The 16172-nt window shown below is 42.5% G+C and overlaps 1 protein-coding gene across 1 annotated transcript in view; it reads left to right on the top strand.

Moving 5' to 3' along the window:
• Positions 1 to 1029: 1029 nt before the first annotated feature.
• Positions 1030 to 16172, top strand: part of doc2a (double C2-like domains, alpha) — a gene marked incomplete at both ends in the record, with an annotated part of 36853 nt that continues 21710 nt past the window's right edge. Inside the window, 4 exons of the mRNA XM_084571354.1 lie at positions 1030 to 1372; positions 5926 to 6005; positions 12387 to 12461; positions 15776 to 15885. Coding sequence (XP_084427480.1) covers positions 1030 to 1372; positions 5926 to 6005; positions 12387 to 12461; positions 15776 to 15885 — 608 coding nt within the window. The remainder of the gene's footprint in view (positions 1373 to 5925; positions 6006 to 12386; positions 12462 to 15775; positions 15886 to 16172) is intronic.

Genomic DNA, 16172 nt, shown 5'->3' with positions numbered 1-16172 from the left:
GAGTTGGTATTTGTTTGTCTTGTCTTTTTGCTCTTCACTTAAAGGTGCAGTAGGAAAGCCTTATAAAACTAACTTTCTGTCATATTTGCTGAAACTGACCCTATGTTCAAGTATAATTGCATGAAGCAGGTCATTTTAAAAAAAATTCGGCTCCTCTGGCCCCACCTAGAGCCTGTAGCGCGATTTGCAAGACATCCAACGCTCCACATTCAGATGCACCAATCAAGCCCAGGGGTGTATCTAACAGAGTGTCAATCACTGCTCATGCACACGCATTTCATAGCCTGTGCCTCAGCTTCACTCTCAAACGTCTAACCACATCAACAGGTAGCGGTCATATGTCTACCACATAGCAAATTGATAAATCTAAACTGTGGAATAAAACGCCACAATGAATGCTTCTAACTAAATTATTTAGCAATAACGAAGGGTATTATAAAAACTATTTTGTTGTTCTTACGTCGATGTGTTCCATGCTAGTTTGTTTACTCGCTCTCTCTCGGTTCTCTGCTCTTGCACAGTATTCCAGGGCCAATATGCACGCGCTCTATCGTGCACAGCTCTCCCTTGTGGGGGGAGGGGCTTGGGAGACCGTTTTGGGCTTTAACGGAAAGGGGGGAGGGACTGAGAAGTTGTCGGTGTTCAAATTTTTTGGCTAAGTCCTGGATCTTCGCAATCCTGCCTACGGGACCTTTAAGTATATGTTGTACAACATATACGACCTGTTGTAAGTAGATACACCTTAATCCCAAAGTTTGCCTGATAAAGTTTAGTGCTTCACTTATTAGGTTCTGAGCTACTCTGGCATCACCTGAAATGTTGGAGTCGTATAAACGATGACATAATGAAAACTCATAAAATCACCAATGTTTGATTTCCTTTTATAATTAAAGCTGGATTACAGATCTCCAAACTAAAGTCTTTCTTTTGTCTCTTTCTGCTGACGAAGCTCATGAAGCTGATTAAATCAAAAGCCACTAAGTAGCTTTGTGCTGAGATTGTTTTCTTGGTGTCTGTTTTTCAGACTCTATGACGGTGCGGAGAGGAAAGAAGCTCAGCATCTCCATCCAAGAACACATGGCCATTGACGTTTGCCCCGGCCCCATCAGACCCATCCGACAGATCTCCGCCTACTTCCCGCGCCTTTCCCCTACCTCCCCCACCCCCTTGTCCCCAAACCCCACCCTGTCTCCGAACCCGGCCTCCTCCCCACTGGCCCTCAGCCCCGGGTCTGTGGCCTCAGGGATGGGCGGGGCTCACCTCCTCTCTCCCTTGCTCGCCCACGGCAGGTCGGGCGGCGGCGGGTCGTTGTCCCTGACCAGCAGCATGGACACATCGGTGGAGATCAACAGCTCCGACAGTGACGACTGCAGTGAGCCTCGCTGTTGGCATGTGTCTGTGTGTGTGTGTGTCGCTGTGCATCTGTACACATCTGCATTCAGCCAGAGCGTAGCTGCAGGTCATGAGGCGGCGGCTTCTTCTTTTCGCATGACTCCGCTTGGTGTTTATTTTGACACGTTTGATTAACCGTTAGCTGAAGGCTGTCGACGAGTTGAGAGCGGATTATCTTCTCAACTTATTTGATTACTGTTGTTTACAATTTAAATCTAATAATTACACTACCTATTTGGAGATTAGCTTAAGCTTTTAGCTAAATAGCATCAGAGGGAAAGGCTAAACAGTTGGCTTCAGGTGCTGTGCGGGTTTACAGATAAATATTTTTTAAAAAACAATGAATGCACATGAGCCAATGTGTTCACGTTCTTCAAAATGAATGCGTGTGAGGACAAATAAATTGAGGTCTTGTTTGCTTGATCAGATATGTCGGACAGGGATGGATAATCCAGCGTGTCTGTTGAGACTTTGGCTAGTTGCTCTGATTTAGTCGCTCAGATCGAGTCTGCAGCTTTGGATTTAGATTTATTTGAAATGTTCACCAAATGAACAATGCTAAAATAGATGTTGTGTCACCTTTGGCCACTTTTCAAGTCCCGGGACTCGGCTGGGAGTCCCAGACAATGTTTGCTCTACTGAATACTATATCATTACACCTCTTTAGCTAGCTTGAAGGTTTAGATTTTACCTTTTACAGATTACCCAAATTGAGATTCATCAAATTATCTTCACTTCACAAAACGGGCTTGACACAAGTGATGAAGTGAACTCATCTAAAAAAAGACAGCGCAGAACTTTCTTGAGAATTGCCCAATTTTTAACTTTTTCTGCCAATAGGAACAAGAACTGCTCATAGATTATTCGTCTGCTTATAAAGGCACATATTTGGTTGGATGGGAACAAATCCAGGCTGAAGATGGTACCGACCTGTAGCTGACATTAATGAGGGTGCAGCTCTCCTGGCTGTTCCCAAGCAGGCCTATATCTGATTGGCACAAACATTTCCTCATCGACAGCCTTTGTAAATCTCTCTCTTAAGAACAAGTCTGTTGTAGAATTACTTGTCATCTTTCGTGATGAATCATGATGTTTACTCAAGGCTCAGGGTTTAGATAACGAGTTGTCTGCTTTTCATTTTCTTCACAAATGTGGAAAAGATTTTCGTTTTCAATGGACAACAAAATGTTCCCGTCAAATCAGACAGATGTAAGTTCTTCCTTAAAGGAGATGGCCGTAGATGTAAGGCTGTGGAGACGGTAGTAGTAACTTTATGACTCTTTCTCAGGGGGACCAGCAGTCTTCACCGTGATCAATAAGATCTTTTGTCTGACCAGCCACAACACAAATGACCATCTCTCCAGCGGTTTACTCCTGAGCAAACCAATGAATGATTCATGTCTTTGTGTTAGAAGAACATTAATAATGCAGCTCACACAAACCTCTCCAAGCGCATCTGGCTTCCACCTCTGGTCTGCCGAAGATCGGGCGGATCACAGACGCCACAAGTGCCTGATGAAGCTGAAACATGATCTGTGCCTCGCAGACACCTAGAGTGTGTCTGGATTGCTTTCGGGCCACGGCGTCTTCCTCCAGAGGAAGAATGATGAGCTCTGTGAGAGGCGCTCCTTCATGCTCTCCATTGTCGCTTCGGCTGCAAAGTGAGAACAAATTGTGATAAATGACTCGGACTGAGCGCTGCTCTCAGAGCTGCTGACATGTTTTCAAGCTCCTCTGACTCAGATCCGCTTTGAAGCAAAGACTAATTAAGGGGGTTTTACCCTTTTTATTTCCTCATTAGCATGTATTTGTTTTGCAGTCACTGGCTGACAATTTTTTTTGTGCTTTTCCAATAACGAGGCTTCGAGTCATCCGAGAGGGGAAAGTCTGAGGGAGGAGCAGTGCGTCCACGTTTGACAGTCTTGTCTCCTGTAACTAAAACTCAAGGCTCTGGAACAGAAAAGACACTCTCAATCACAAAGGACGCTTTTTCATAAGGATTTTCTCTTTTGTGCACACATTATCTCTGCAGAGACTCAGATCGCGCTGAGGCTGTGGCAGTGACGTGTGTTTGTGCAGTGTGGTTTTGCAGAGATGTTATGGCTGCCTCAGGCTGCGGTAAGCCAGTGTAGGTGGTGGGAGCAGAAACATAAACATAAAAAAAACAACAACCCTGCATTATACATAGAAGAGAGCTGAGAGCTTCTTTTTTATTTCATGTTCAGGACTGCAATGGGAGAAACGCTCAGGAGCTCAGATACCTCTTCAGCCTGTGCGTTAGCTTAGAAAAACTAACATGCAGGCGGTTGAGTAAAAGTGTTTGGACTAAAATGTACGCAGAGCAGCAAAAGAAAAATGTAGTGTTTCGGAAGCCTGTACAAGCTGCAGTGATTTATAATACGTGCTGGTGAAGTTGATCAGTGCAGCGAGCTGAAATTAATTGTTTTATTTTTTAATTTTTTTAATTAAATGAAACGAAGAGGAATAGACATTTAAATTAGCATGACATGGAAACACCCTGGTAAAATTATAGTTGGATCTGGATCTGGAGCTGCTGTACCAGAAGGCAGCAGCTGCGTTGCTGATATCCATTTTATCCATTTAATTTATTTCACTTGTGGAGAAGAAAAGCTGTCCTCTGTGGTAAACCGCACCGAGAACAGGACGCTGGTCCAATCACGGACGGGTTAGGTCCAGACAGCAGCACCCCCCACCCCCACCACCACCACAGCTACATTAGTTCAAAACGCCACCCCCAGACTGAAAGACACGAAACAACCAACAGCTGGTGTCTCCACCACAGCTACATTAGTTCAAAACGCCACCCCCAGACTGAAAGACACGAAACAACCAACAGCTGGTGTCTCTTTGTGATCGTATCATTTCAAGGATATTTCTTTAGCAGCTTCATGATCATTTTGTCACTTTGTTGTCGTCTTGTGCCTCAGAGGTTTGTGCCTCCGTTCGGTTGTCTTGAGTCTTCTTGCAAATGCGCGTCTCTTTGCAGATTGTTTCTGTCAGGGTGATGCAAGAAAGGCAGGACCCGAGTGCAAGACACGCTGTCAGGAGACTCGGGATGCGCAACCGAAAGTCAATTCAATGATTACTTACAAAAGTAAAGAACAAAAGGTGCTACAAAGGTAGCAGGCAAAAGGTGAAATCCGAACCAGATAAGAACAGGGTAAAGCAAGGTGAAAGCAAAACCCAAAGGTACACGGAATCAAGGGCTAGAAAACAAGCAGGCTGCACAACTCGACAAAGCTATGTATGCACACACACACACAAGGGCTGATGGGTCAATGAGACAAAGGACACAAGGGAAGACAGGTGCGTGTAATTACAGTGGTGGGAAAAGACAGAAACAAGAAGTAGATGCTTACATGCAAAGATAAAACCGATTACAAAATAAAACAGGAAACCAAACTGGATAATAAGGACACTCGGAAACACAGGAACTCGACGGAGAAACACAACAGACAAAGTCTTTCCAGGTCCAGGGCAAAGACAGGGCTCCAGGATCCTAACCCTAACCTGATGCGTCCTCAATAAATCGGGCGGGGCAAGCAAACATCCAAGTGTTTGCGCTGAATGGGTGCTTTGAACTGGAACAGCAACCGAAAACCGACTGACGTTTCACAAGAAGACAAGAACACGAGAAAGGAATACTAATCACAAGGGAGGAAAGAAGACAAACACAGGAGGAAAACCAACTGAAAGACACAGATTTAGCGATAAATTCAGAATAAATCAGGAAAAACAAGGACAGGCAAACAGAAAAAAGTCCAAAAACATCATTATAAAGTCTAGAAAACTTGTGTTTAAAGGTCCCTTGTGTATCTTTGTTGGTTTGCATCTCTTCATTATTGTTTTACGCCTTTTTGTTGATGTTTTTTTCATCTCCTGTGGTTATTTGCGTCACTTTCTGGCCGTGTCAGATCTCGTTTTGTGTTTCTTTGTAGTCATTTTCATTGAACATGAACTGTTCACGGTGTCCTGCTTTAGTGCACAAAAATCGGGATACTTGAGAGGCAGCAGTTTACAGCAGGTCTCAGTTTAGCATAAGAACGCCACTGCGTTGTGTGTATTTAAAGCTGAATCTTAAAATAATGTTCTAATGCCATGAATCACATGTACAGTATGTGTGTTGTCTTATGTAAGAGCTCTGGAAGAACACCAGCTTGTGTCGTTGTGTGCGGTGTGTGTTACTTGTATGTTTGCTCTCTTCCACGCAGTACGTGTGCATGCTTATAACAGGCTTGCTGAATATGTTTGCTCTCGTTTTTAAGAGGATTTCAGGAGCTGACGCGTGACGCGCCGCGTTGAGATTCATGTGACAAGTGCAGCTCCACTAAATTGGATTTCCTTCCTCTGAATGCGCCTCTGATTTTTCTCTGTTCTGTCGCATGGTTTCAATTTATTCTGACGGACTTTGTCACTCCTCCTGAGCGCTGTGTGAAAATCATGCTGTTTTTTTGTTGTGGTTGTTGTGATAATTGTTTCCATCCCCTCTGCTCTCGTGTGTGGTTTCCTCAGCTGCTCTGGGAACGCTGGAGTTCGAGTTGAGATACGAGCAGAGCTCCAGTGAGCTGCACTGCACCGTGCTCCGGGCGAAGGTAACGAACGGCACTTTGTTTCAGATTAGAATCAGAGTCTGACGGGAGATTATGTTGCCGAGTATTTATGTTGCTTAAATACTTCAGATTTCATGATATCCCAAACCATGCCCAGTGATTTAAATTAATGAGATACTCCACTCTCCTAATTTTAGATTTCTTGTTAGATTTAGGAGCTCCATTCAGTCATTAGGCCTAAAAATCTTTCAAACTAAGTGAATAAGACATCAGAAACCTCAAATTTAATCATGAAATCAGCTTCTTGAACACAGATCAGCCACAACATTATGACCACTGACAGGTGAAGTTAATAACATTGACCATTTTGTGACAATTCAGTGTTCTGCTGGGAAACCTTTGGACCTGGCATTCATGTGGATGCTACTTAAACATGTAGCACCCACCTAGACCAGACCAGGCACCCCCACCCCATAGCAATGACACTCCTTGATGGCAGCAGCCATCCCCAGCAGGATGAAGCCTGACCCAGGCACACACACAAAAACGGTTTAGAACAACTCATGAAAAACAGCAGAAGGTGTTGACCTGGCCTCCAAATTCACTAGATCCTAAACAGATCAAGTATCTGTGGGATGATCCACAGAGGCCCCTCCACTCAACCCATAGGACCCAAATTCTCTGATGAGTCACAACTGTTTTGGAGGCACAAGGGAGACCTACACAATATTAGGAAGGTGGTCATAATGTTATGCCTGACTGGTGTACACGAACAATATTTCTTCAATCTGACCGAAATAAATAAAATGGCTGATGAGACATATGTGTTTACATCCACCATGACATCAATCTCAGTAGAACTTGATAGAACTTTATGGACAACGCTGAATTCATTCAGTAGAAGACGACCAAGATGTTTCCACGTTTTCAACGCTGCTGCCCACATCATTTACGGCTTCGTTCATCTTCAACTGGTTGTATTTCTACATCCATGTTTCTGTCTCTAATGGATTACTCCAACCAGAGATGTCTGGATCAGGTGTTCACATGTTTAGGAGCTTTTGTTTTACTTCTATTGAATAGATTATCAAAAATTTACACCAGCCCTCTCAGTCTGATTGAAAAGTCCTTCTGATCGGGTCAGTTTATTCTGACTGAGGTGGTTACATTTGAATAGTGATTATAAGAGGAATACTAGAGTCCATGTAAATATAAACTGAGGAGTATGATCCTGTCTCCTTGGCTGTTTCCTTGTGGACAGACAAACATCCCAAAACTGTGGATGCATGCTGAAAAATGTTAGAGAAATCTGTCTTATATAAATAAAACCTGCTATCTGTCGAGGATTTCCATCATAAAATTTAAGCTGCTCTTGTTTAACGTGAACCCTCACGATTTTTTGCCCTTCACGAAGGCTGCAGTGGAAAATATTCTTATTATTCCTGATAATATTTCAGTGAAAATTCAGACTGAACTACTCAGACTTTTGACATTTCAGCGCCCTGCTCGGACTTTAATGTGGTCAGTAAATTTCACTGAAACGCAGACCTTCATCTCCCCAATAGGAACAATAATACAGCAGATATGAATCTTATATGTACCTGTGGCAACTGGAGGCAGCTGTCAGCAGTTAGTCGGAGGGGTCGCCTCGCTCACTGACCCGTTAACACCCGGTCCCAGAGCAGGTGTTAAACTTTAGGAGGTGAGATTGAGAAGCAGCAGGTTCTCCGGCTGCTGCAGAAAGTGTTTGGTGTGACGAGCAGGTGTCGAGACTGGAAATGGAACTGGAAACGGTGCTTCATCCAGGAAATAGTCCATATGCACCGACTCTAAAGTCCAAGTGACGCCTTTATTTCTCTAGAAGACTATTTGGCATTTTCTCTCAGGAGGATGAGCAGGTTCTCAGAGGATGGTGCATGAAGTTAGCATGGCTCACACTCCAAATTGATGTGTCTGGGCAAACAAGTTGCACCAGAACACACCGCCAAGGCTACAGCCAGCGATCAGCAGGCACATTTGTTTTGTGCATGTATGAAAGACAGGAAAATCTGAAGAGCTGCTGTTAGCTGGGAGGCTAGGAAGAGCTAGCTAAACCGCTGAACTGAGATGTCCCCTCTGAATCGTGCTGATTACTGGTTCTCTAAGCTGAACAGCCAATCAGAGTTATCTCTGCCACCAACTCGGTCCACCGCCAGTTCAATATGTTGAATTCAACAGCCAGCAACTTGGGGTCTGACGAATGCCAACAGTGCAGGACTGGAAAAACTAGGGCGACATACACTCACAGGAAAATGGCTGACCGCCGGCTTGGTGCGTCACGGCCTACAGGGCAGTTCAATCATGTCCTCTCCACCTCCGAATAAGTTTAGCTGGAATACGTCGGTCACTGCTGAGCCGACTGCAAACGTTTCTCATGTGGGATGGCAGGAGCTGCAGGATCCTAGCCTGCGGAGGAAAGCTTTTCTTAATAACCCCGAATTGCTCACAAATCACCCCATCTCTCTCTCTAAATATCAGTGGCTTTCGTGCCTTTTATAAGACACATAGTTTTTCATCTTTAGAAACATATTCTTTCTCTCCATACTGCACTAGAACTGTGACTTGCTGTGAGTGAATTCAAATATTAGCAGATGAAACTGTGTTGTCTGTGCTGAATAGCATCAACCGTGATTGCTGCTCCCTTTAAAAGCACAAAACCTCACAATTCAAACTGTGTAAACCATTTTTAAGACACCAGGACCACAGAAACAGCAGTCCGTTAAATTGTAATGAGTGCGACACAGAGTTGGAAGTTACAGAAGCCTTCAAGCGTTCATGAACATTTATGAACACTAAACTAGTTAGCAGCATATCATCGTCAGTGAAGGTGGTGACCAGCGGGGATCCCAAGGAAAGGCGTACTTGTAATATTTTCCAAATTGGTGTAATCTGTCATACAGTAGATAGAAGCAGGGCTTAAGGGGGGTTGAGGAGTATTGTTCATGCATAGTAAAGACTCATTTAGGGTATTTTGGGACATAGACGCCATAACAAACGCACATTGCCTACGCCAGTTGGAGCAGTAAAAATGCCACCCAAACTTTAGTCCGCGCTGTGGCTTTTTTGCCAGTCGGGTTCATTTTTGTTTCTACTTCCTGCTTCACTTTCAACAACGGCGACTGAAACTTTCGCCAACTTGAAGATGAGTCACACAAATGTTTGCATCGCCGAACCTCCTCAATTAACCTTTCCTCGATGTGTTCCATCTTTACTGATCCAAAACAATCAATTTGCAAAGAGAAGCAGACGGAAATACTAAAGTGGAAATACGCTACTACCAAGTGGACCGATCACAGCTTTTGCGCTCTGCGTTGGTGCAGCTCTTAGTTACATTCATGGAGACGTACATGTCAGCTAGGGCACTATGGTCTGCGTAGGGTCTGCGCTGTCTCCATAGCTACGGCGTCAAATTGACGCAGAAGCCTAAACCGCCTATAAGGCCTTCACAGGTTTATGGTCGTCATTGCAAAATATGCCAAAAGGTAGCCATCCAGCCCATTTTCTCATGTTTTTGCTTGGTATGCCTGGCCCATGACAGTCCACCCTTGGTGGTAACTGACCAGTCCACGAGACAATTAAAAAATATTTGCAGGGCCAATACTTTGCCAACTACTACTGAGATAATAAAGCACACTCTACTGTCGTTTAAGACTCATGGGACGCTCACAGATCAAGACTCACCTTCAGTCACAGTAAGGTGAAATGTCTCTTAAACTGAAACCTCGACTCTGTCTGTCCTGCAGATTGACGTCGTTGTCTCTTTAAAACATCGTCTTGGGCTCCACCTATTATTTCTGACACTTAAATTGGGCTTCTGAGTGACAGTTTCTTCTGAATAATGACACTAACTTTGCATCTTTGGTGAATTTATTCTTCTCCTCACTGTCGTGATGGACAAGCCTGTCTGTCCAAGGGGACATTTATATGAGCCTCCCGACCACTTTCTTCCTTACACAGCAAGAATAATGTATGAGGGCTTTTTAATAAAGTGTAGATTGACTTCAATGAAATGAAAACAAAAAGTTGAGAACATTTTCTCTCATCAAGGTTTTTCCATTCAGAGGTTTTTTGTGGAATTTACATATAAATGATGGAAAGAACAACATGTCCCACTCCAGCTTCGGAAGAAAAACTAGATTTGTGTCTTTTAAAGTCGCCAGTATTCCTCCGCACTCAGATCACTACAACTCCCATATAATCAGACTTATGTTTGTGCAGCTGATTTTATAACTGACGTTTACATTTTTCCGAACACGAAGAGGAGCAATATTAGAGGAAAGCGCGCTAACAGAAGCAAAAAGGGAGGTTGAAATTGCTTCATTATCTCCGGAATGGCAGATAATCTGAGCACCTGCTGTCGCAGAGCTTCGTCTCCTTCGTCTCCTCCTGCGTTTTCTTAATTTGAGTACCCCCTTGAATGTCAGTGATTTCCCTGCTGGTGTCGACTCGTTTCTGCGGCAAAGCAGCTTCAGACCTGAGCAGCTGGATTAACTCCGCATGGCCTGTCGTGAAGATCTGTTTCTTTCTGTGGGGCTGGAAGTAAGCTGAGACTTGTCACATCAACTAAGAAAGGACAAGCCTGCTAACTGCCACTGGACTGAACCTGTGAGTAGTTGGGAAAAATAATCTGAAACCTGTTCGCTCAGGGTGCAGCAATTGAAAAATCACCACTAAGAGGAGAAGTAAATAACACTGACCATTGTGACAATTCAATGTTCTGCTGGGAAACCTTTGGACTTGACATTCATGTGGATGTTACTTAGACATGTAGCACCAACGTAGACCACCCCCACCTCATGGCAATGACACTCCTTGATGGCAGCAGCCATCCCCAGCAGGATGCAGACTGAACAACTAAAAAAAACATGAAAAACAGCACAAGGTGTTGACCTGGCCTCCAAATTCATTAGATCCCAAACTGATCAAGTATCTGTGGGATGATCCACAGAGGTCCCTCCCTTCAACCCATAGGACCCAAAGGCCCCCACTGACAACATCCTGTTGCCAGGCACCACAGGTAACACGTGAAAACATGAACAAAGACAGAATCCACGTGAACACCAACGTTGAAAATGTGGCTCCATCTTGGTTCTTCTACTGAATGAATTCAGTTACGTCGGTAAAGTTACAAAATCTTTCCACCTCATTTGATATATTTCCAGCAGATAAGATGTTCCACAGCAGCCAAACCATTTTGTCAGAACACTCCTATGCTGATTGATGCATTGGGGCATGTATTCACATACTGCATGTAATCAAATCATTTTATTTAGGTCCTGCATGGACAAACCTTTAATGCTCCTTTCAATTATTTTGCTGTCAGAAGGAATGAGTTAGTTCCAGGATTAATGACGACCCTCCATCTAAATCCTCCTCTCCTAGTATTAATGTTCTCCGTGTTTACCCAGACAAAATGTTATTGATTAACCAAGCGAGCACTGGTGGAGACCAAAATAGGAGCAAAAAAAGCTAGCCAGTCCACATAAAAAGAATAGGTTGATTTTGATGAAAATAAGAGATCTAAATGTGTTTACCTCATTAAAATGAAACTGCAATGCAGAGAAGAAGTAATTGGAACATACGTGACCGCGTCTTAGACCTTATTACAGGCGCGTCTAGAAGGTCAGCGTCTTGATCGTCCTCAGGCTCATTAAAAATGTTGTGGGGCGGGGGAGGGGTAAAAATATGCAGAGGGAAAAAAATCTATCTTCCTGCCGTGGCTGCAAATGTCAAAGCTGTTGAAAGAAATTTAGCGGCAATTTCTCATGATGATCGGCTCCTGCTGACGAGGTCAAGAGACTCAAATCAAGCGTTTCACGTGGACACGTGGGGGGGAAAATTGTCGGGTTTAGATTTTATACACTTGAAACTTTGGAACGGCGGGAGACTCGCACAGGTTATGTTTTATTTTTATCTTAATAAAGGGGGGAAAAAGAGAAACTACTCAAATACAAAAGTTTAAATAAAATATTAATTAAGAGAATTAATAGAATATAGAATATCCACCAGATATAATTGATATTTATATAGTTAATAACGCTTAATGGCTTAAACTGAAGAAGACATTCATACCATTAAATGTTAAGACACAAATTATATATATTTAATCTCCATGAAAGTATAAGAAAATTGAAAGTTGCTCTTAATTGTTTTTGGGTCTAAACTATAAAGTTCAATCCAACAATAAGAAAAGCAGAAAGTCCTCACGGGTCATGTGATTCATATTACTTTAACCCTTTAAAGCCTCAAGTAAAACTTTTCATAATCCAAATAATAATAACAGCGAAAAGTGGTGATATCAACATCTGTGCTCAGAAAGGGGAAAGGGATCAGCAGTAAAACGTCACTAGTCTCACCGGCTCTCCTGTTTTTTTCTGTCTTCAGGGTCTCAAGCCGATGGACTTCAACGGTTTGGCCGACCCCTACGTCAAACTGCACCTGCTGCCCGGAGCCTGCAAGGTGAGACACGTACCGCGAATATAAAGACAGAGATTTCCTAGAGTTGCCTGCTGTTCTGTCCAGCTGATTTCAGGAGTTTTACGAAGCCGTTTAAAAAGCCATAAAATGAAATCCTTCCTCACAGCAGACACGAAGGAAACTGTATCTGAATGGAGTTGTCTTCTGAAAAGTGAACCCAAGACATTTCTTTCAGTGCAGAATAAATATTGTACTGACGTTATATTAGAAGTCAGTGAGGTTTTTATATATTAATGTATTTTGTAGGTAATGACTCATCTGGATGATTTTAATGTCAGAATATTTGAAGCTAAAGGGACGTTTAGGCTAAACAGCATTAATGTCATGAAGTTACTGTGGTTTCTGCTGCCTCAGATCTCCTCTCTCGCTTCACAGAGAACAATTTCAGTGAAAAACTGATTTGAATCCATTCTTCGTCTGGCAAATCTGAGTTGGTCTAACCGTCCTGATTCAGGACTCCTTGCTTTACAGTAGCTGTAATGTCATAACATCACAATTTACACAAGTTATGAAGAATTGGAAGATGAACATGTTTTCATTCAAATGAATTTACTTTTGTGTAAATAATTCTGCTTTATATCTGAATCATGTTCTGTGTTTTTACGGCAGATGCACTAATCTGTTAACTTTACTCTATGAGGCATTTCCTGTTAATTCCTTTTTAGAGCTTCTCTTTGCCATAATTGATTAAACTTCAGCTGACCTTGAAGTTAACTGCCTTTTTTTTATTTTGTAAAGTAAACACTTCCAGCGTCTTGCAGACGTAAATCAAATATCTGATTCTCTCCGTGACCAGTTCTGGTATGAAATACCAAAAGAGATCAAAAATGTTATTTTTTTTTTAAGGGCAATTTAAGAGAGCAAGAGGCTTTTATAGAGCTCACAGACGTAGACTGGAGCCCAAGCATTACGATTCCTGTTCTGAAACTGAAGGACAGCAAGAGTCAGTGATGTTCTCCTGCAGATTTGTTTTTATGAGATTTGATATTTTGAATCAAGTGCTGAATAAAGGATATAAAATCATCAATAAGCTGAGGTTAAAAACCTCCTGAGACTTGACTGTACGTCCTGTCTCATTAGAAAAGCAAACACATTGAGAACAGTATAAATTAGTTCTATTGTTTGTTCAAATATTCATTATCTGGACGAATATATTGATCATAAGTTTAATCGTAGCCATTGCGTGTAGTGATTATGCGATTAACTCTGAGTTACAGTTTTCCACAAAAACAGAGAAGCAGCTTTTACTGATTAATAAATCATCCTGTGTCTCTTAGTTTACTTACAAGAAGTCGAATGAAACGTGTTTGCAGTGCCGGCGCTCCGCACACGCACATCACGCACTGCGCGTAGGGCACCAAGTGCCTGGGGGGGCACCAAAAAATCTGGGTCGTGAAAAATCATCACAATAGGCTACTAGTATAAATAACAAATAAAATATGTCTAAAGCATGTTAATATACAAAAGCAATACAAAAGTAATATAGGCCTAGACCAAATTAGTCGAGAAAAAGGTGAATCTCCTGTGCGGCCCTCTCTCCAGTCTCCCTCTGGTGCCCCCCTTCCCCACCTCCCAGTGGTCTGTTCGATTATGCCTCAATAGAGCGTCACAGTCCCGCCCACAGCCAAAGAGAGCGGAGGTGCCGGAAGTACGGTTCCCATTCATTTCTCCCATTGACGTTTTGGAAAAATCCGTATCTAAAGAGTTTTAGTGCATGTCTTAGGATAACCAGCTACGGCTGAACTCATAAGCATACCATTTCGAGTGAAAAAACGAAGAGAAAGTCCAAAAAAAGTCAAAGGTACAAGACTGTGTACATATTTTCATTTCCGAGAGAATTAAGGAACTACTCATCCCATAAACCACCGCGCCTCACTGAAGTTGACTCGAAGCCACAACCTCGAAAGAGCCTTTTCAGCGACTTCCAGATCTGATGACGGCCACGCGAACCTGTGCTGCTGTGTGGGCTACTGTAACATTACTGCTGTACGATCACAAATAAATAAATAAAAAAGAACCTGTGTTGCGTTTTTGCACGGTAGACTTATCAGTTAGTCAGCTAGCAATGCTATGTTTGATTATGCTTAAACTGGGCTTGCTATTTCTTTTAGCCATCAGAGATATAGTCAGGTAAGTAACGTTAGCCTATTAGCCTAGTTTGCTTTGCATTTCAGGACGCTTTTTTGGCGTTTGTTATCAATTATGATCAAACGATGTGTAGTGAAAAGGTAACGCTACAAGTGACACTTTCACAACGTAATGAAATGGTGAGTGGGAAACGGCTCTTGGTAAGGTGAACTTTAGAAAAACCCTGCAACTGAACGTGATGTGATTTTGCCAAATTAGACCGCTTTAGATAAGTTTCGTTGTTCTATGCGGTCATTTTCAAGAGGTTCATAGGCCAAGGGCGACATCTGTTGGTGAAACTGCAATTAGAAAAAAAAAAAAACACAATCTCAGTGTTTGTATATTTTCATATTCACAGAGTTGTCAAATTATGTACAGAATTATATTGTGCCTCATCAGACCTCTTTTAAAGGTAAAATAGAGTTTTGAATTTTAAATGTTCCAGTGACACATAGGCCTATATAAAAGACTAATGTGTGCAATATTTTTGTATGATGGTTCAATCAAAAATGCATTTCTTTTCATGTTTGGTGCCATTGTTAATGTAAAATTATTTATTTGCAGCAGTTATTTTGGAAGTAAAGAGAACCTAAGAAATTCTGAATGGTTGTTATTCCTTTGGTGGTGGGTAGTTGGTTGGTTGGGGGGGGCACCACCAAGCATTTGCGCTTAGGGCACCCAAATGGCTAGCGCCGGCCCTGCGTGTTTGGACTGATTCTCTGTGAACATGCATCGTTTCTATTTTTAATTGTTGGGCTTTCCGACGGTCTTTTACATTTTTTTATTCATATTTTTGTTGTTGAGTCATTGTTTTGTTTGCTCTTTAATAGACGCTCGTTAATTAATTTTTTTTTAATGAGTTCATTTTGATGCTATTTGGAGAATGGATGTTTTCTAGACTTTAAAAGAAGGTTGTTATTTTTTTTCTTCAAGCTGTTGTGGAGTGGATTATTATTTTTTTTTACCCCTCTTTTCCCCTTTGTTACTAAATTAAGAGTCTGCAGCCAGTCTCTGCATCTGCGTGATGAACGTGCATCACGTTAAGTTTGATCCTTTTCTTTCAGATTTAATTCAGGTTCAGAGAGAGCAGACAGAAATATCTGCAGAGAGTGAAACTAAAATCAATAACCATCAATATGTCTGACTGCATCTGTGTCTGTGTCCTTCAGGCCAATAAACTGAAAACCAAGACGATCCGTAACTCTTTGAATCCAGTGTGGAATGAAACGCTCACTTACGTCGGGATCACAGAGGAAGACATGCACAGGAAGACGCTCAGGTGTGTGTGTGTGTGTTTGTGTGTGTGTGTAATTAATGCCCAGATCTCATTTCAGACTGATTACACTTACAGCCATTAATCAGGCGCGGGGACAAGTTGACATTCAGACGTGAAGCTCAGTTGTCACCCTTCATTAATTCAGCCTTCAGAGCAGAAACCTGCTGAGTGGAATCTGAGAGCGGGACTCATGAGGTGAAGTGATCTCCTTCTCACTGTTCAGACGCTCGGCACAAACAGCCGTCAGCTTCGCATCGACCTGCAGCCTGATCAAAAATGTCCCGTGGAGG

The sequence above is a fragment of the Chelon labrosus genome (assembly GCF_963514085.1).
Source record: "Chelon labrosus genome assembly, chromosome: 21".
Taxonomy (NCBI): Eukaryota; Metazoa; Chordata; class Actinopteri; order Mugiliformes; family Mugilidae; genus Chelon; species Chelon labrosus.
Note: the sequence above shows the minus strand (reverse complement) of the source record. Positions and strands in the feature narration are given on the sequence as shown.